We start from the raw sequence: 22196 nt of genomic DNA, 5'->3' as shown, positions 1-22196 counted from the left end.
AAATTCTTGGGACTGATATACTGCTTTAGCCAATAGGAGTGCTGAAATCTGAGGAGAATGAAAACACAAGAATTGTGCTATTATGAATTGTTGGGTTTTATTTATTCATTCTCAGGTGCATGCAGTGCTGATCTTATGGGTCAGCAACGTAGGTGACCGCCCAGGGCGCCATAGTCCCGGGTGCACCATGGTCAAGAAATTGCAGAAGAGCACTGAGCTCCTAAGTAATGATTATTAGTCAAGCCCACTCGGGAGGCAGGGAGAGGGGATAAAGGGAGCTGTGGGGTGGGAGCCAGGTGCTCACACATGACCCCTCTCTGCCCTCCCGGCAGCACAGCACCTGCAGTGCCACTGCCTCTCCACCTGGTGGTGCTCTGCCTGCTGAGTGGTCGCCCGCTGTTTGGGAAGCCTGGGCAGGGAACAGGCCACCTGGGCTCACTTCGCCGATCTGCCCCACCTGGAGAACGAGCTCTTCCTTAGGGAAGGTGTCATAGGGGGCAGGCAGCAAGCTCCCCCAGGGCGTCATTTTCCCTAAGGCTGGCCCAGGTGCATGTATGTATAATTTTGGCTTTTAGGTACAAGAAATGCCTTATGTGCATTTCTTCTGGGGAGCCTGTTTTGGAAATCCCTGAATTATTTATTTTGTCTCTGCTTTCTGTGGGAAGGTACTACCAAAAGTAAAGTACGTTCTTCATTTTTCAGCAAATATGTGGTCTCAGAGGCTGATGTTAGTGGGCTACCACTCCAGATCTTTCTTTATCTTCTCTGAGAAAAGACGTTAAGACTGACACCAAAAACCTTTATTTTCATTGATTGTTGTCTATAATTATCATCTCCTCTTTGAATGGTTTATTGTACTCTATAATCGGAATGTATGGTAGATGTGCAGCTCATATAACATACTATGTGATTATCTACTTGTCATTTTTTGAGACTGGCAGGAATAATGGCATTCCCACAAACTAATTTATTTTTAAAGTGAGAATTTTGCTCTCCCTGGAGAGCTTATGGTTTCGAAGCTTGTCCCTCTCTTTTGGTTCTTAATACTGCTTGTTCTTGCTGCTCCAAGAGTGAAGAAATTGCAAATATATAAATCTAAAACTCAAAAATAGAAAGCTGCTGTTATGATTTTTAGATGCTCTGTCAAAAACCACGAACGCACACAACCCTCACCAGTAACACCACTTCTGAAGCAAGTAGCATTCCCTTGGGATAGCTATTTCTGCCAGAGCAGATTTTCTGTTCATCCTACTTATTCCTATACCCAAAAGAGTTTCTCTCTGAGAGCAAATTGTTTCATCTGCATCTAAGAAGTACTTCAAACTCGTTAGAGAAGTGCTCCTTCATCCCTCTCAGAACCCAACATTCCTACCAACTGAAACAAATATATGAATACACATTAGCCATCCTCTTGGAAAAGAGGATTTTATTACAAACCTGTACTGATAAGAAGTCGATGGTTTAGAGACAGTCAAAGACATCGCTGGTTTGTATGTTGTCTGTTTAGATTGCAGCGTCTTCAGAGCAGATATCTCTGTGTCTTACCTTGTTGCTCTGCAAATAAACAACCGTAATAAGATAATTCACTGACAGGGTTAGGATCTGATGATGGATTAACAGAAATCAAGATGTAAGACATTGAAGTGTAGCGAAAGGCTGCAGAGGAGAGAGGACTGACGTCTAGCTGCAGCAAAAAGGAATGATTGACATCAGATCCTCCAAGGCTTCTGAAGTGTCTGTGAATGCCAGTAGTGGAGGAAAAAACAGAAGAAATACCACGAGCGGGAAAAGCTAGAGGGTGAAGGAACTAGATACCAGTCAAGGTCACTGCAGTGTCAAGAATTGTCAACGTAACTTCAGCATTGGCAAAGAATATTGAATTTGGGCATTGTCAGTCTTCATAAACACCAAAGTAGTTTTCTTCACACTTACTCGTACCATAACTTCTGTGCTGTTTGAACTCTCTGTGATAAGGTCAAGTTTAGGATGAAGAGGACATCACCTCAGTTCTGCCACACCACTTATTCTGGAGATTTGGGAAACCATCATTTTGTATTGTGGTATAAGTCAGGATGATCCAGTTATTTTTGAGTTGAAGCTATCATTTTTAGTTCTATAGTCTCTTCTATTTCTATTTGAAAGAAGAAGTGGCAAACATTTAATACTGGGAATCAGCCCAAGAGTTCACATCTGGGTCTGAACTTCCCCAAAATTCAAGGGGATTTAGATGTAGTGTGGTGGTTTTGGCTCATCATTACCGTGCTAATATCTGTTGCAAGCAGAGTCACCGGGTACATTCTATGGTTGATACATTAGATAGCCCTGATAATGAATTTAGCCCAGTCTTGAAACTTTTTATCTTATAACCAGTTTAATTTTTTTTTACATCTTCAGCTACAGTGATGACTCACAAAACCTTTGGGTTGGTATGATACACTTGTAAATTCTCAGAAAATCTGTTCTGTACTCAGGAGTAAGTGCTGTACTTTGAAGACAATATGCTGTATTTTTCATACAAAGAGATTGAATCCCTGCACTAAGTGCAAGATAGAACTCAATGTTAATTATGAAGTTGCAACCAGCACTTCCATGTGTATTTGTACATCTTCCTTTAAACTTTGAGAAGTGCTTGAATGCTAGGGGTTTTCTACTCATGGGCTCTGATTTACAGTATCGGGGAATATATTTAAAAATCGAGAACATTGTTTTACTGTTGTTTCATTAGGTCAGGGGTGGGCAAACTTTTTGGCCCGAGGACCACGTCTGGGTGGGGAAATGGGGTCATGAATGTAGGGCTGGAGCAGAGGGTTGGGGTGCGGGAGGGATTGTGGGGCATGGGAGGGGCTCAGGGCAGAGGGTTGGGGTGAAGGAAGGGGGAGCGGAAGGGGGCTCAGGGCAGGGGAGTGAGGGCTCAAGGTAGGGGGTTGGGATGCAGGAGGGGGTGCGACATGTGGGAGGGGGCTCCAGGGCAGGGGCTTGGGGTGAAGGAAGGGAGTGTGGAGTGTGGCAGGGGGTTGAGGGCTCAAAGTAGAGGGTTGGGATGTAGGAGGGACAGGGGGTTGGGATGTAGGAGGGGGTGTGGAGTGTGGTGGGGGCTCAGGGTAGGGGGTTGGGGTGCAGGAGGGTGTGGCATGGGACTCAAGGCAGAGGGTCAGGGGGCTCAGGGCAGGGGGTTGGGGTGCAGGAGGGGGTCAGGCTGCGGGCTCTGGCCCGGCGCCACTTACCTCAAGCGGTTCCAGGCTGGCAGCAGCGCACAGCAGGGCTAAGGCAGATTTCCTGCCTGCCCTGGCCTTGTGCCACTCCCAGAAGTGGCCAGCATGTCTGGCAGTGGCTCCTGGGAGGCGGGGGGCAGTCGGCTCCGCAGCACGCTGCCCTCACCTGTGGATACCACCCCAAAAGCTCCCATGGGCCTCTGTTCCCCGTTCCCAGGCAATGGGAGCTGCAGGGGGTGGTGCCTGCAAGCGAGGGCAGCGCGCGGAGCCCTCTGCCCGTCCCCCTCTCCCAGGGGCCACAGGGATGTGGTGCTGGCTGCTTCCAGGAGCGGCGTGGGGCCAGGGCAGGCAGGGAGCCTGCTTTAGCCCCACTGCACCATAGAGCTGGCAATCCCGTGGGCCAGACTGAAAGCCCTGATGGGCTGGATCCAGCCTGCGGGCCGTAGTTTGCCCTCCCCTGGATTAGGTAGTAACTGCTGTCAGCAATTCTTTTATCTTATTTTCCTAGTAAGTTTTTTGCTTGTAAAGACGAGGAAGGCAATACTGCTAGAGAGTGATGTTTTATTTATCCACCAGACAGGCACAGAACATGCAATGTTAGGCAGTTTAGCTAAACATGCACTACCCCTGCCCAGGAGTAATAAAAATCAAGTTAGGTCAACAACTGAATGGGTATGAGGACTTTTTTTTTTTGCTTAGAACAGTAAAAAAAAATGTATATAGCAGTGTTGTAATGGTGCCTTTGTGAAGATAGAGTTTTATGGAGACCTCCAGTGCAGACCACTGAACAAAGAGATCGTAACTGATTGCAATCACCGTTGGCTGGGGGTTGAACTGATACAGGTGATTGAGAGCCGAAAAGCTCATCCTATTACCTTGTGTCATCCGCTCCCCCGTTGTGAACAGTTCTAATTTTGATGCATCATGGTAGATTAATGATGTTTTCACTCTCAAATAACAAAGTGTGTTACTCAACAAAACAATTTTTAGCACAGGCTGAACCAGATTTAGGATTTTGCCCCCCCCCACACACACACACTTACGCGCCTCTTTTACCCAATGAACACCTCTTAAACACAGACAGTAACAGATCCCACAATCCCATTTGAGTTCTCACAATCCCATTTGGTGTGGCCCTGCAGATATGGGTGGAGGGGTGTGGGTGCCAAAAGCCAGCTCAGATAATAAGCAGCAATAAAGTAATCTTCAGCTGAACTGTTCAAGAAGCTGAAATGCATCTGCTCTCAGGGGCACTGAGGCGCTCTTCAAGCTATCACCTCTGCAAGCCTGTACATTTCAGTCTCCACAGGATACCAAGAGGAGATATTACATGACCTTAAAGGTGTACTTGCTGTGTTACGGAAATCTTTTAAAATAGTGCAGATCAATCTTGGCTGTTATGAGAACAGAATGCCGGAAGGTCCTTGAGAAAGGTACAACATAAGTTGATCATTTGAAAGTAATGCTGTCTGTCTCAAGTCATTATTTTCATTAAGACTGAGCCAGTTTTATCTGAGTAGTTGCCTTGATACCAGATGTGGATCTTGCTGATATAATTAGAATGAAGCAATAGTTCCTCACAGAAAAAATTTCTTTCACAACCCATAGATTGCTCATTTTGTCAGCATCCAGGAATTAACTTTGCTGAGGTATGGCTGCTCAAGCTATACTAGATTTAAAGAGAACTGACAGTGGTCAAACTCAGAAAATTCATCAGAGACGTCAGCTGATTAATTTAGACTTGCAACACTCTAGATCTTCTTTGAAATTTATAAAAGTAAACTGATAATTAGACATAGTATATTACCAGAGTGTACGCTTACTGCTATATCTGTAAAATACTTACAACTAGTAATCAAAGGGCAATGATCTGTCCATTTTATGTTCATTCAGAGCAGTTTCTGTCTACATTCATTTAATAGGAAGTCTCATAGTTCAGCTGACACATAGTGTCACTGAAGGAAATTAAATAGATTCCTTTTGATAATATTTACAGGCTGATGCTCTGTCTAAGAGAGAAACCATGTGGCTTTTGTATGATCCAGTTGTGTCCAGCTGGTATCATCTCTTGATTTTGCTGTGTGTAGCCCCAGGGAAAGGGGTGGGTGCTAGGAGAGCATGAAGTCTCTGTTGGGTACAGGGGCTGAACTTGGTAATATAAATGGCTATTTTTGGCTGTGGGTATAGCCTCCGAAGGGCTGGAATCAGTTTGTCCATCAGACTCTCTGTAAGTACTGTGCATTGATAAGCATGTCAGAGAAATATCACACCCTCAATGACCTTCTTTAATTATTTTCCGCAATAGGGCTGATTCTGAAAGCCAACAGGATGGGTGGGAGATGGAATTTCTCTTTGGTTTGCCCTTACGAGTTGGGATGAAAAATGCCACAGCAGAAGTACGTGGCAGAATGACACTTTCACAAAGAAACGTCATGCATCCCTGGTTGGTTTAGTCTGGGGATCACTGCCAAATCCTGAGTAAATGGGGATGTACATTCACATTACTATAGAGACCCCTGAATCACTGGAAGGGTGAAATGGGAACTAAGAATTTCTCCATAACTGGTGGATATACTTGCAAATTTTCATCCTTTCAATAAAACAGAGACTGTAGAAATAAAGAGCTGCAGCTAAGAGGCTTGCTGAGCCTGGGTTTCCTATTTGTGGTGGTCTGAACTCTCATTAATGAGTCAGTGGGCTGGTTCCCTGCAGCGTGTACAAAGGAATGAGTATGGAAGGTTCCCTACAATTTCCGTGAACTCCCAAGTGAGTAACCACTATTTGGGCTTTCACCTGAATAATAAAGAGCTAGATTGTGCTTTTAGGCACAGCCCCAAGCAAGACAAGCTCTATGAATTGCACCACCCCAAGAGGCATGGTTCTCCAGAGAGATTTCTTTGAGGCATAGTTCCCTCCCTGCCTTCCCCTTATTCCAGCAGCCAGTTATAACAGCCCCAGACCAGCTCAGCTGCGTTAATTGGCTAAGGCTCCACCCATTCCCCACCCTTGTGCTCCAGGAGAAGGGAAGCAGTGAGTAGAAATACACTGGGCATGGGGTTTGTGTAGCCCACACAAGGATGTAAAGAAGTTCTTATTCCCTTTTACTCCTTCGCATGATCCAAGACATGCTCTAGCACAAAGTGTTTGGGATCAGTTATAATCTGCCATAGGAAAGGACTCCAGTGTTAGAAGTCTCAGTACAGTGTGTGTTTCATGCATGCAGGGTGCTTATGCCTGTGATGCTTTATGTGTCTTATTTTCTTGTCCTTATCTGAATTCTGACCAAGAAGTATTGGTTCTTGAAAGCTAATGTTTGTCTGTTGTTAAATGCAGGGCAACGTCCACAAAATTATGGAAAAATGTAATTTGCCACTTACTGGGAAACAATGTGTAAATCGTATCATTACGGAGAAGGTAAAGTACATTTCTTTAGTCCTTTTCCAGTCTTTTTCCCCCCCCTAGAAAGTGCCACCAAATCATATTTAAATTTACTGTAGTGCAAGCATGAATGATATGCAGCATCACTTAACAATGAAAAGAATAGATCCCATTGGAGGTGGATTCAAGAGTTTGGGTGGGTCTCAGTTTACCTTTGAAAAGTGTGATTCTTTAGCACCCAAACATACTGGGCCACGTTTTCAAACACATTCTGGTTTCAAATGCCTGTGATAGAATTATGAATAGTGTCTGCTATCAGCCTCTCATGGGACTACTCGTGAAGTCAATTACTACTCAGTGTGAGTAAGGGAGCCAGAACTGTGCCCCAAACAGTAAGTTTGCTACACAAAGTAGTTCAGTGGACCTTTCCAATAGAGGTTGAGGAAATTAAGTTATTGCTGCAACCACCTTTATTTTATTATAAGTGCTTACATTTTGAGGGCTAGAAGTATGATAAGAGGGCTCCCACAGAGATTACCAAGTAGTGTGCTTCAAAAGCAGTCACGTTAGATGCCATTTTCCCCCAGTAGCATATTACTGTTATCTTAAATAAATCTTTCTCCACAAGGTAGAGGAAAACAAATGAAAGGTGAAATTTATTTATAGTCTGACTCTAGTAACAGGCTACATACAATTGTATAGTTGAAAAGGAAAGTTGAACAAAGATTGGGAAAAAGCAAGTAACCTATAGAAATTTTTATAAGAACCAGTCCTGGTCAGATGTACATATATGCACCTATCATATATTCCTATAAGAAATGGCTCTTATGTGTATACCAGAATATCACTTAAATTCAGTTGGAAACTCTAACCATTTCCAAACCAACATCCTAAAGTATAGGCGAGTCTCATCTTACGCGCATTTAACACGCGTGAATTCAGCTTTGCACGGTTGGCAAAAACAAAAAAAGGAAAAAAAATAAAAAAATAACAATTGAAATACTGTTCCTGTAGTGCGGGCGATTTCGCCCACCATTACACTCAATGTAATTTTGACTATGCGCGTTTTACGCTTTATGCACTGACAGCAGAACGTAACCCCAACGTAAGATGAGACTCACCTGTAGGTGTTTCTTACCCCCAGTTTCTGGTTTCAGATTTAGGGATGTAAATCTCGTAAATCAAATTTATAGCCTGATATGTCCCAGGGAAGGATAATTAAGTGTTCAGTCTGAGCTTCAGTCCACTCCTGTGTCAAATCTGTGACTTCCCTTTGGAAGGTTAAACCTTCACCTTTTTCAACTGACTTTCTCTGGGAAAATGTCTAGATATATTATGAGTTTTATTAGCTACTAGCATGCAACCAGTATAACTCTGTCTGACAGGCACCCATTAAATCCCACATTACCTGTATTTTGCATTTGTGGAAATACAGAAACAGCCTTTATTATTTATTATTAAATGTGCTGTTGAAATGCAAAGCAGTAGCCAGAGTACCAGAAAAAGCTTCAAAAGCTGCTGGCCTTGCTCACTTACACAGGCTTTGCCACTTTATCCCCAGATGTTCTGTGTTTTTAAAAAAAAACAACAACAAAAAACAAAAAACAAAAAAAACCCACCTCTGCTTCATTGGCAGCCCTGGACTCAAAATAATCAAATTGGACAAAATTGGATGGTGCAATTGACAGAGGAGAAAATCACCTATGGACTCGTCAAACAATCAAATGTATTTCACTTCTGACCCTAACCTAAAAAAACAAAGAAAGCAAGCGATCCCCTCTTCCACCACCAATTGTTACCTCCCAGGCAAGCATAAAATCCAACCGGAATTGCCCAGTAAGATGTAGGTCCCACCCCTACCAATTTGTCTAAGAGGGCTGAATTCATCCAAAGAATAACAGATACATACTTTTACAATATTAACTGCCCTGTTACACTGATATTGAATATTACACTGATATTTACTGGACAGTTATACGTGAGAAAATTGACACATGTAGATAACAGCATAATTTGTTACCATTTTAATGGAAAATGTACATATTTCAGCTCACCATTTTTTATTGTATGAATAGTCATTTCCTTATTATCCCTTCTTACACTAAAAATGACTCATATTTTATTTGAATCTGACAGGCTGTGTTTGATGTGGACAAGAAAAAGGGACTGACCCTGATTGAAATCTGGGAAGGACTGTCAGTGGATGAAATCAAGAAAAGCACTGGCTGTGACTTTACAGTAAGTCGTTGTATGAACAAATGTAGTTGTCATGTTCCAGACCTAGCCATCTTAACAGATAAGCAAAGCACATAAAACCCTTTTTTTGTAATCCAATAGCTTTCACCTTTCAAAGTGTGTGTGGGTGACTGTCGGGGCAAAGGGCGGTACTGAAGTTTAGATCACATGGATGCTTGCCAGGAGAGCAGGGAGGGAAGTTGTAGGTTGACTAAGATGAGAGCAAATGAAGGTGTTAGGCCTGGGATTGGGGACTGGATGGGACAGGTAGAAGAACTGGAGAGGGGAACTGGATTGTCAAGGACAATTGGGGAGTGAAACTAATGCATTGAAGGGGATAGGTCAGCTTCACTAGGATGGTGGGTGAATATTTGAGCCTGTTCAACGGTGTAAAAATTAGCTCACCCAGCCCCCTTTTGTGTACTGATTTTTCTTGCTACATTTTCAAACACACAGTTTAAAATTGCCCCGTGTGTGAAACGTTCTCTCTGTACTAATCCATAAGGCTGCTACCCTCTCATCCTTCACATCCCTTCTCAAGAGTCTCACTTCTTCAGTGATGAATACATGAAACTGGCCAATTAAAGATGGAAAGACTTGAGGGGGCAGTGGGGTATAACTAATGATGAATATTAAATAAAACAGATGCTGTATATGGTGCATATAACCATTGTACATATTTTGAATATATTCTTGTGACAAAGGTAATCTGTCCGCTTATTAGTAGTAGAGCCTACATGTCCTTCCACCCCTGTGCTATGCTGTGGCCCCTTTATGAGTTGGTACTCAAGGATCTAGAAAAATGACAAAGACAGTTATGGGAAGAGAGAAGCGGTCCAGGGAACAGTCTGTGTCTGGGGACAACCTGTGCTGCTCTTCCTTAAGGGACAAGAACAAGAGCTTTTGTAGAGAGGGTGGGGCAGGGCTCCCTTCTCTCCCAACCAACCCTCACCAGCTCTGGCAAAGAGGGCTGTATATGTGCTGCCTCTTCTCTCAGAGCCTAGACACACCAGCAGTGGAAGGTTGATACTTGCTGACCTCTCCCAGTCCAGGTAGCAAAGGGGGAAAGGGGTCTACTGGTGGATAAGCTGATTGAAAGCCACAGTTGGACTGAGGTAAAGATCACAGTGCAACAAGGGTCTTTTGTGCCAAGGAGGGAGGTGTGTGACAGAAAGTCCCCCTCCCCAACTCCAAAGAGGAAGGCTAGGAAGACCCCTGAACATAAGGGAAGAATCTATAGACCAGAAAGGCGAGGACTAAAAATATCAAGTCCCCAAGAGAGAGGGCTGGTAAGGCCTCCTGAATGTAAAGGGGAGCTCTTTGAGGGAAGTTGTATAAGCTAAATAAATTAGATCAGTGGTTCTCAAGCTTTTGTACTGGTGAGCCCTTTCACTTAGCAAGCCTCTGAGTGCAACCCCTCCCCTTTCTAAATTAAAAACACTTTTTTTATGTATTTAGCACCATTATAAATGCTAGAGGCAAAGTGGGGTTTGGGGTGGAGGCTGACAGCTCACGACCCCCAGTTTGAGAATCCCTGAATCCCAGGGGAAGGGAAATATTGTTTAAAGATTGTGGAGGCAAGTAATTGATTTCTGAACCCCACTAAAGGGAGCTGAGAAAAGTGTGCCTACAGGACATTGCTGTGCCACAAGGGGTAGCACCCTGCCACTATCCTCCTTCCACACCCACAATATGGTGCTTGTCCTCTTATTTGGTAAAACCTTTCGGGGCAGGGAAAGTGAGGACAGATGCCGTCCTTCAGGCGAGGGCAGTACCTAGTACACTGCATTCTGTACCAAAAATACAAAATAATAAAGAAATAATGACTATAGTGCTACAGTGGGATACACTAATGTGGACAACAACCCCTTGTGGAGTCCTTGCCAGGTGGGGCTGAGAATTGTAAGATTGCAGGCCAGATATTTTGACTTCATAAGCTTCAGTATCTACATCTGTAGGAATACGTTTTGCTATACAGCGCCAAAGTATTGTGTGTTAGTTTTATTGTTCTGCATTTTTTTAAAGCAGGTATGAGGCAGGTCACTTCTAAAAATAGAATTCCTCCCAATTAACTGAATCTATTTTTAATGTTGAAATGACCTGCAACTGGCAGAGTATAACACATTGCTATAAAAACAACTTGGCTGCATAATTCATTGTCCACATAACACCTCACTGAAGTTACTCTATTAACCTTGTGTTTTAAAATGTCTCTTTTAAAACAACCGTCCGTATTCAGCAGTACTTTACACAAATGAACTGGTTTTGATCATCCTTCCAGTAATGATTTAAGGAAAGGGATTGATTTTTTGCATACCTTGATAATGTCAGGATTTATTTTTCTCCAGTCACAGAGAGCCTCTCATGCAATCAGTAAAGTCAATGCTAAAGCATATAAAATTGACTTTTTAGATTCATCTCTTTTTGCATTCATTATCCACTCTGCTTTAATCTTGCAAGTTTAAAAAGGGGGTTATGCCACAAAGTATTTAATGTATTTTTATGGGCCATTTGTGATGGGCATTTAAAGAGTTAATGGCTGAAGCTACTATAGTAGCACATGTGGCAGACATTCATAATGACAACTGATAGTCATTGGGCCAGGGGAAGAGAGTGAGAATAACTGTATAGCTTGGTAGCTAGGGTACTTATTAAGGTAGACCCAAGTTTATGTATCAGAGTCATTGGAGTGGGTCTTAAACAGTGGGGGAAAAAAACACCCCAAAGCATGGCAAAGAGACTCAGAGTCTGGGTCAACTGACTCTCGCTCACAGGGATCATGCTGTGGGGCTAAAAATAGCAATGTAGGTATTCCCACGCAGGCTAGAGTCTAGGTTCTGAGGCCCTCCTCCTTTGTTGGGGGGCTCCAGCCCAGGTGGGAATGTCAATATTGCTATTTTTAGCCCCATAATTTGAGCCCAAATCAATTGACCTGGGCTGAGAAACTCACAGCCATGGTTGTTTTTTGTTGTTGTTGTTTTGCAATGTTGATACAGCCTATTTAATAGTTTATACAAACTGGAACAGCTTCAAGAGGAAAGAGTGAGAGAGAGTCACCCCCAGAATATCCCAGAGCCCCATGGCTTGGGGTATTGTCTTCAACTTGGGAGACCTTTCTCATCAGGCAGAGGAGGGACCTGAACCTTGGGTCTCCCATATCCTAGGTGAGGGTCCTAACCACTTGCCTAAAGGTTATAACGGAGAGGTCTTGCCCTCCTCCTCTCCACCCAGTGTTTTGTAAACTTAGTCCACTTTTGTCAAAATGTCCAATATTGAAACAAAATATTGGGGTGGGTCAAAATGAAGCGTTTCATTTCAATGCTACTGAAACATTTTGGGTTTTGGTGTTCAGTCGAAACTATTCGGAGAACTTGACACAAATCTGTGAATAGTTTCCAGTTGACTGAAACTGCGTTTTCAGCAAATAGTTTATTCATCAAAAACATTTCACCTAGCTCAAGCCCTGAACTCTGTGGTAGAATAATACCTGAAGAGCTGCGTTGTGAATGCTTTTCCTTATACACCAAAATGCTGCTGTTTACACCAGAGCAATAACAATGACTTTACTTCCTGGGTATTCTACTGTTAATTGAATTGGCTCGTTAGACTGAGCCCCGACTTAGTAAGGCAACTCTCATCTTTTCATGTCCTATGTATACATATACTCCTGCTCCTGGATTTTCCACTCCAGGCATCTGATGAAGTGGGTTCTAGCCCACAAAAGCTTATGCCCAAATAAATGTGTTAGTCTCTAAGGTGCCACAAGGACTCCTCATTGTTGTTTTTTAATGACTTTAATGACATTGTGCTGATAGGAATGAAAAGCAGAATTATCTCGTCTTATATGTTTGCTTGTGAAGGAGTACAATTTTGAATAGAACTAAAGAAAATAGATTATGGAGTTGAACATTTCTGTTGATAGTATTTTTCAATGGCTTCAGAAAATGTTAGCTAAAATAACCGTCTTTTGGGGTTGTTACAATTTAAGATTTAACATGACTGCACAATTTGTACTTAATTTTATACTGAGCCATACAGGGTGCTGCCCATAATGCAGATGCTTTTGGATCCATACTGCTTCTTGTAAGAAAAATATACAAGGAAAGCCATTTAGAAATATTATGGTTTCTTTGAGAGAGATTTGGCTGTACATTGTTATTTTCACAGCTGGTTTACGTGCTTGAAAGAGCCTCTCCTAAAGGACATCCACAGCAGCTACATGCCAAGGGACAAGTGATTTAGAGTCACCAATCTTTATTAGGAACCTGGCATTGTATCAAAAATAAACAATTCACCCTGGATTTCACTAGGCTGTGAAGACAAAGTATTGGCTTATCTTGTACACTTAAATCACATCTGCTACCGCCTGGCTTGTAGATCAGCTTGGCAGAGTAATCTCTTTTGGCTTGTACCAGTTTAATAGCTTTGATGAGACCATGAGAGAACAGAATAAGGAAACATTCTTTCGTAGATGTATTTAATTATAAAAATCGATAAGGCAAGTCTGTCTATATAAAGATTCAGCTTCTTGTTTTTTCCTGTGAAAGCTCAATTCTAGATCAGGGATACAAAAAGACATTAAAAGCTAACATGGAGCTCAGAACAGTGGCTTTCAGACCAAGAAAAAAATGCATGTTTGACTATCAAGCAGCTGTTAGTTAGACAGTTCAATATCTTTTTAACCAAAGTTCAAGCCAATTAATAAAAAATAATGCGTAGTATGGGATGATATCAACTTCTCTGTGGTTTTATTTCATAGAGATGCCTTTCCTTTTTATAAAAACAATGGATTGTTTATATGATGGAGAATGTTTTAAATGCAAAGCCTGTTTTCTCTCCTTGTCACCCCTCTCCCACCATGGAACTTACATTGACAAAGGGAGTTTTGTACAAAGAGGCTAGAATATGCTGTTTAACTAATGCCTTTATCTGCAAGTAAAGTAATTTCCAGGTAACATGATATAGTGACTTTTTAGGCATATAATGAATGGCTGCCCAACCATACAGTCAACTCACATCCCACCCTTGGAGGTGGGAAGGAGAAAGTTTTGGTGAGGACACAAGGGCCTCAGCCAAAATGCCCTGGGATTTTTCATGTCCAAGCAAAGCAGACCTCTGAGACACACCACAGATAGAAAGACACACTCTGTAACCTAGGTATTTATCCATCTCAAAGGGCTATAGAACTGAGTGGATCCCGTTGGGATTTAGACTCATGGGGAGTCTATGCATTGTAAACTTGATGATTCCCTGATTTTAAACCATAAACCATCCTTGGGCTGCTCAAGCATTTTTCTGCTTATTTAATTTTATTTATTCATAGCAAGCAGTTGTATTTAGGCCTGATTCTGAAAAGTGCTAAGAATGTGCAACCCCATTGACTTGCAGTGGATCAGACCCTTGGAGGGAGTGGATGCTGGGCACACAAGGGACAGCTGTTGTGTCAGATGTGCAAATACAAATGAGACAAATGTGAGATTTAAGGTAATGTGCTCATTCAAATGTAAAACACTCCAAGCCACACTGGTACTGAAAACCATGACAACAGACAAACAATATCTACTCACTGTAATTGGATTTTGTCACTGTTGTCAGAAAATACAGGGCTAGAGTCTGCCATTCTCACTCATGTTCAATAGTTCCTTACTTCTCAAGTATTTTTATTTATTTCAGTGGAACCACTCATGGAGTGAAGTACAGCTCGAGGCTGGCAGAATTGCTAAATACAGTGCATATGCATTTTCAGATGTGAAAATGTGAGCCTCCTGGAACCAGTCCCAAGGTGTCCATACACTGAGGGAGTTTCTCCCACTGCTCAATGCACAAACTTGTAGCAATTTATTATCCCACTTTACACTGAGCTTTGAAAAATCAATATACAGTGTCTCATTCCACCAAGATGTTTCATTAACATTCAGCACAATAAATACACTCTGCATGAACCAAGCCTGGTTTATCAGCTGCTACTTCCACAAGAGACTGCATGTAAATGATGATTTATTGTGGTTCAAGGAAGAATAATTCAAGAAATTAAACTGGGCATTATCTGTAGGAAATAAAGACCTGCACCTCTAAAAGCAACAGGCCACTAATGGTTGCAAAGACATAATGTGTGAGCATGTTCAGCCATGTGAAATGGGTGGGATAAGGCAGCAGAAGAAATGCAGTGGGTGAGATTTTATGGAGACCAATTAATTCTCTAGACCTGAGGTACTGGAGGTATTCTCTTTCATCCTAGGCAGCTGATGTCATCCAGGTTGTCTTTGCTCTTCATGGGGCTGGGAGCAAAAGGTGATCTCTTTCTGTGGCTATCCAGCAGTATCCCTCTGTCTCTGTACTCAGGGCTTAGTTATAGCCATACTAATTTGGATCAGTCATTTGTGCACCATTTCAGCTCTCCACCCCCAGCAAATTTCCTCCCCCCCACTTCCCATCCCACACACGCATTCTTTTTTTCATCAGCTCTCCCTTTTGGGTTATTTTTCTGTTGCCCATTCTGTTTTGCTAGGATGGCTGCTCTGTCTCGGTCTATATTACTAATTGGTTTTAAATTCTATACAGTACCATATATGCTGGGAATGAATGACTTAGAAAACAATCAAATAAAAATATCCTTGTGACGGAATAAGTTGGGGAGTGGAGGGTAAGAAAGTGTAAATAACCTTGCACTGTATTAATGCTAGCTGAAAATATTCTGTCTTTCCTGACTACATCCCATTCAAACTGGCTGCACAGCCACGGATACCATTTCTGTTAAACCCAATCTTTGAATTGTTCTACATGGGCCCATCACAACAGGACACTTCTGTTTTGTCTTGTCAGGTGTTTGACGCGGATTGATGGACAAGCTGAGCTATTTTAGGATAATGGGGTATATTAGCTAAGGATTCCTTGGCAGTCTTGTGTTGATATTATAATGGCAGTGCAATAACCATTGGACAATCTCTACTGTGTTTATAGATTAAAAGCAAGTTGGTAATGGGGTCTCTGCTGCTGCAGTGTTTCATAGTTGGAAATCAAGGGACGGGGACATGCTTACAATAACCTAGTTTGCACTGTTGCGTGTTTGCCAACTTATTTTTTTCTCTCTCCTTTTTTCTAGGTTTCACCAAATCTCATCCCGATGAAGCAGATTTCAACCTGAAAAGCAAGCTGGTCTGGACTTGCCAGAGTTCGTGTTTCCAAACAGGAGCTCAGTGAAGGGAAATCAGTGTCTGTTTTGCAATTATACCTTTTTTAAAGGGCTTTTAAAGTAGTTTCCTAGTAGTTAGACTCCGGTTGTGATAGCTGGGTATAGCTGTTTCTCACATGACATTACAGTCCAGTTTTAATAACAAGGTGAATTTAATACCTAATTTTTTGATAACCTCATACTACAACCATGATTGTTAATAAGTGTTGGCTCAAGGAAATGCCTTGTAGAAGTAGTCTTATTGCTGAGGGCTACATTTTTTTAAAAGTACAGACCTATTGTGCGAACAGACAATGTGCATGCCAACTTCCAAATGCCTGTGCATTTGCTGAATTTTTATCAACAAGTTAACCACTGGAAATGGAAATACTGCAAATATCATGGTAATTCTAATGCACGATGAGGCATTTGTTGATTTTCTTCTGGGAGATGATTGCTGAGTTTGTAGCAAACATGTAGACCCACAGATGTACATCTGACACATTGGCTGCCACTTCTCTTTTGTGAAAATTTGGGTCCTCAACCTGTTACCAATAAGTCAATGGTAAAACTCCTATTGAAATCAGTCGGAGCAATTGGGCCCTTAACCTTGAATGTGTGATCATTTCCCATGGTGCTATGTACTGGTGTTAACAAGGAGAGGGTACACTAAGTATGACTCTGGTCCCTTCGATTTGAATGATGAAACCCATAAAAGTGTAACACAGAAAGGGGCTACTTTGGGAGGAAAACACAAAGGGTCTCTTCCCTCAAACAGGCAAGTTGATGGCCTTGCAAAGAGATATGGGCCTTGGTCACAGAGAGGAAAGATGCGTGGACAGAGATAATGCTGGGTTGTGGGGAGAAGGGTTTAGTGACCATGGAAGAGTCAGGGAAAGAACTCCTTTTTTGAACTTACATTTTATCAACTGTTCAAATTCGGATTGAGGAAAGTTTTAAAGTGATAAGCTCCCTGTTTATCAGCTCTTTCCCCAGCTCTTGCTGATCCAGAGAGCAAGTAGTGTTTCAGGACCCGCATGCATAGAAGCCACAGTCAAGATGAAATGCAGTTTCCTTTCCCTGGGTTTCCTACCCTCCCCACTTGATAAGGCTTTTCCCTTTCCCACTCAGTTACAAAGAGAACTATTGTTTTTCTATATAGTATAACTCTGACAACACAGGTCCTTCCTTCGCAGGCCAGTACAGTGTAACTCCATTACATGGGACCCCAATTCACAAAAGTCCACATTAACCAAAGTCTAGTACTAGTGCCAGATGCAGTGGCTTCCTTCCCAATTCTTCTAAATATTTTGGAAGTTCCTCAAATGCTTTGGTTAAATGAGGTCCTGTCATATGTGACATCAGGGTAAGAGTCAGCTGTATGCCAGGAAGCCAGGCAAAAGAAAATGATACATAATATAAGCAACCCAGGCAGAGGGAGAAAGGAAAAACCGAACTTGAGACAGATGAGGGAGTCTCCCACTTCATAAAGTGCTATTTGCTTCATGTTGTGAGACGACCAAGGGGATGTTCTGAACACAGCACTGGGGGCCAGAAATAGTCCTCCCATGTCCTAGCTCCTCAGTATCCTCGGGCTTCTGTCCTTCATTTCCCTCACTTTGATGGGGAATAATACTCCTTCACAGGGTTCTTGTAAAAGTAGGCCTGAGCTATACACACATTTGTACTGGTATAACTAATTTGATTAGGGGTGTATTGCTATACTGGTACAGCCCCTACTGTGGATGCAGTTATACCTGTATAAATGTGCATTATACCAAAATAGCATCTCCTCCTTTCCCTAAAGGAATAAGCTATACTAGCATAAGCACCAGTATAACTGTGTGCACACTGGGAGGTTGTACTCCTTTAACTATACCAGTATATAACTTGGGGGTGTAGCCAAGGCCTACAAGTGAATATCAGACGAAGAAGGCTGTTGCATAAGTGGCAGTGTTATGGTCAGGTTTAATACAAAGGGAGTTTTGTCTGATATTTAATTTATTTGAAAGATTTGAAGTGACACTGACAAAAGCACTCCAGAATAGTGGCAAGCACCAATCCTGCACTGGCCCTACTTTCCAACCAGCTATAAGATCAGGAGGTTTCCTATATTATAAGCTCTTGGAAAAGATGTCAATTAACGGTTTGACCATTTCTACCCATTTGGTGTAAAACCAAAAAAATCAGATGTTAGAAGTTATTCCCAGGGGTTTGTATAGCTAGATTTCTATGGGATTGCTCAGTAATGGCTCTGCTATAATGGAAACTAATGCACTGTGGGTTCGCCTAAAACAATTCTGGGTTGATGATCGAGCAGCTAAGTAACCTGAGCTAATCCACAAAGACCTTTCACGGATAGTGTTTGCTGTTGAGAGAGTATAGTGTCCTGGTGATGTAGAAAGTAAAAAGTGCATATCATTATCTCTGTTACTGAGGATCAGTTAAGAGCCACATTTGATGGAATGGGTAGGATCATAAATGGGTTCCTGCTAGCAATTACTCTTGGATTTACTAAAGAACACTCAGTGTGTATATTGTTTTTCAAAAGGAATATTATGTAAGGAAGGGATTTACCGCTCCTTTAATATTTTTAATTTGTCTATAAAGAAAACTGTATGTTTAAATAAAGTAGGAGAAATCTTTAAGAAAATCTAGAGAACTGAATGTTATCTAATGGGATTAACCATATTAAATTAAGCACAATAGCAATTAATTTGGTGGAGACTGTCTAAAGTTTTCCTCGGAGCATATTTACCACAACTGTGGTATCTGATAGGTGTGAGTGAGCAGCAGCAAATATTACTTCTCCCCCTAAGATCCTTCATTCAGATGCGTTTATAGTCTCTGATTATCATTAGACTTGATGTTCGAAAGAGAGGAATGGTGTAATAGTAACTAGAAGTTCAATATCTCAAAATCCTACGCAAAGGACTGAGAGCCAAGAACTCTTGAGTTCTAATCTTCGCTTTTCTGATTGTTCACTTGTGGCCTTGGAAAAGTCACACACATGCTCTGCTTCAGTTTCCCTAACTGAAAAGAGAGATTTACCTTGTGAGGATTAATTAGCTAAAGTCTGTACAGCAAGTAATATTTTTCCTTGAGGGAAAATTCAACACTTGATAAACAGTATAAAAGAGCAGTTGGGGACTGCCACATGTGATGAATGTTTTGTACCTGATTCTCCTCACGCTTGCCTGAGTGTCACTCAGGAGAATTTGAGTGAATAGAGTTACACTAGCAAGCGGAGATAAGAGTTGAATCAGGACTTATCAACATATAACTATAGTGTAAATATCTGTCTTCCATGCTATCTGTATTTGCCTCAGTAACTTGATACTATAGGAGAGTATTTATATTCTTAGACAAATGTCAAGTGACCCCCATAAGTCAACTGTATTAATTCTGTGGTCATGTTTTGGAAAGACTTGTATTATGATGAATGCAAATGTATAAACTTGATTTTCATAGTAGCCAAAGCTATTCTTGTTAGTCAGCCGACAGCTTTCCTGTTGAAGAGCAGAAGCAAGTCTGGTTCATAGTTGAAATGTACAAACTAGGTAGTAGTTGTGATGACAGGTACTCCTTTCTCTCCTCCATGGCAACATGAGGCCAGGAAGCATGAGGAAAGTCCAATGGGACATCAATGAGATCATTACCTGGATGGCAGCAGTTCATAAGACAGAGATAACATAATGCCCTTGAGTTGAAGAAGGTGGTGATTCTGTCATATCACTATGACTTATTTCTCTAATTGTTTAAACCAATACATGATTTTGTCCCTTGGAGAAGAAAAATGTGAAAAGGTGATATAAATGGCTATTGTACTGTAAACTATATGTCAAAGTCCTTTATGTGTACTTGCAAAACAGTCAATACAAATTAAAAGATTTTAAAAGGGCTGATCATGTATATTGCTAGTGCTCTTTGTAATGAAGCATCCTAAGAATGGTCTGTTAGAAACATTCAAGAATCAACAGACTTTGTGTTGGCATATTGAATGTGCTATAATAATGATGGTGCACCTTATTACACAAAATGTATGTGATATTAGCTGGAGATGGAGGAGCTTTGATAAACAAGAGGAATGGAAAATCGGAGAGCAACAACTGAGCCCAGCTCACTGGTCATAGTGCTTTCCGTGGTATCTCCTCTTATTTACATTGCATGTTTGGCCAGTCTGAATGACAGCTCATAAAAGCATCCCCAGTAAATGCATTTTTCAAGTGACTTGCAGTTCACACTGGTCAAATGTGAGTATAAGGAAAAGGAGATGCCCGGGAGGGAGGAGACCATGAGCCCACCTACGCATAGCAATGTATCAGTGGTCACTTTGTGTGAGCTGGACACCTTAGTGGACTGATTTGTCCCTCTAGAATGAAGACTATTGCACAAAAGGTGGGAGACAAGCTTTTTATATTTAGTAATACAAGGACTGAAGCTCCGGTATTAATGTGCATCTGAAAATGTTTTAAGGCATCATTCCTGCTTAGGAGGTTAAATTCTAGTGTCTGCCTGGTGAATGATCAATCATGGTGATTGCTGAAAGATGGAAATGCTGCCTGTATATGATAGACTTTTAAACGTCATTCGTAGGCATATATGTCAGCGTGTCCTTTTACCTCAGTATCACAACCACCACAACAAAAAGGCTGGATGAAAAGCAGGAAGAAAAATGCTCAGACTTTGAGCAGAAGGGATGTTTGCTCAGAAATAAGAGCCCTCAACAATTTCTGTGCATGGCCATTCTCCAGCATTCCCCTTTCCTGTCCATGAATTGAGATAAAGGTTAGGTATCAGAAATATGCAAGTAGGCTACAGTCTTGGACCCTGAAAATCTACCTGTCCTACAGGGTAAATTTCATTGAGTGTGGCAGGGAAGGTGCAGTTGTGTGCATACAGGCACAGCCCAGGGGACAAAGGGCTAAATGGCTTTAAATCACCTTTAATCCTTCTGATTCATGGCTATTCCTGGCACCTCTGTGCCCGCCAGCATATCTTCCACAGCTCCTGAAGGGTAAGCACCATATGGCTTCTATGGCCAGCAGCACCTCTTTGAACTTCCTCAGTACTATTAGCCCTAGCCCCACCTGCACCCATCTTTGACACGCTTCTCTAGCCCAAGGCCTCACCTCCCAGCATGCCTCGTACCTTGGGACTTGATGGGTCCTGTGCAAGGCAGCTATGGTAGTCTGATGCAGTGTCGGGCATTCTCGACCAGCTGGCTAATCGGCTATTTTAGTCCCCTAGCCGACATACAAGGGCTAGGCTTGTGGGGGAGGATCCCGTCCTGAATACCTATGGTTCAAATGGAATTCTGAGGCTTCAGGACTTAGTGATTGTTTTTGCCAAATAGAAGATTACTATGTCAGATACTTTGTTAATGCGGTAGAAAAATGTGATCCTATAAGCTTTGGTATCAGTTCTCAAGTGCATTCAGTAGGCCAAACTTTCAAAAGGCCCTCCAACACAACCAACCATTGGTGCATACATTTTTGTGCATTATGAGCATTGCAAAATACAAATGGTAGAAGATCACTTATGTGTGCAAGTAATAGAGTTGAAATGCACAAAACTCAATCTCTGTGCTTGTGAAGCTATCACCTGAGCATGGAAGCAGTAGTGCTCAGCGAATGTGCACCCAAGTCTTGTATATGCAAAGTGGCATGTGCCCAAATTGGGGGGAGGTGTCTCATTTGGCTGAATGTATTTTCCTATTGAAGGTGGGAGATGAGGTGTTGGAGCTGGTGAAAAAGTATTCAGTGAAAAATTAGTGAGAGATTTGGTAACAGGCTAAATTCTGCCCCTTGGATGCATGTACACACCTCTAAAAATGGAGATCATGCATACATCTTAAAAAAATTGGCTCTATTAGTAGAACGATTCTAGGTTGATAGAAAAATGGAGGAAAAAACGTAATCCGAATATAAGGAAACAGCCACCCTAAGAAGCACAAAGCACTGGATCAAGAGGAGTGCGACAGATATGGCAATTTCATGCAATATCCATGAATAAAACCTATCGAATTAAATTTAAGTAGCTTTGGAGTCCATTGTATTTAAAATGCAACATTTATGTGTTATTGTGGAATTGTATGTAACTTCTAGAATGGGGAAACGTAAGTAGTGTAAAGTGTTACGAGCTTCAAAGGACTATTTGAAACAATGTGCCAGACAAGAATGAACTTATGGGGCAAAGTT

At 41.9% G+C, this 22196-nt stretch overlaps 1 protein-coding gene across 3 annotated transcripts in view; it reads left to right on the top strand.

Annotated features, from left to right (window-relative positions):
• OXCT1 (3-oxoacid CoA-transferase 1) overlaps window positions 1–18174 on the top strand; it is a 133307-nt gene extending 115133 nt beyond the window's left edge. For all 3 annotated transcript variants that reach the window (XM_039543905.1, XM_039543904.1, XM_039543903.1), the window contains 3 exons: window positions 6546–6626; window positions 8727–8828; window positions 15928–18174. In XM_039543905.1, the coding sequence (XP_039399839.1) occupies window positions 6546–6626; window positions 8727–8828; window positions 15928–15969 (225 nt within the window). In that variant the 3' untranslated portion in view covers window positions 15970–18174. The remainder of the gene's footprint in view (window positions 1–6545; window positions 6627–8726; window positions 8829–15927) is intronic.
• The last annotated feature ends 4022 nt before the right edge of the window (window positions 18175–22196 follow it).

This window comes from Mauremys reevesii, linkage group 6 (assembly GCF_016161935.1).
Source record: "Mauremys reevesii isolate NIE-2019 linkage group 6, ASM1616193v1, whole genome shotgun sequence".
Lineage (NCBI taxonomy): Eukaryota > Metazoa > Chordata > Testudines > Geoemydidae > Mauremys > Mauremys reevesii.
Note: the sequence above shows the minus strand (reverse complement) of the source record. Positions and strands in the feature narration are given on the sequence as shown.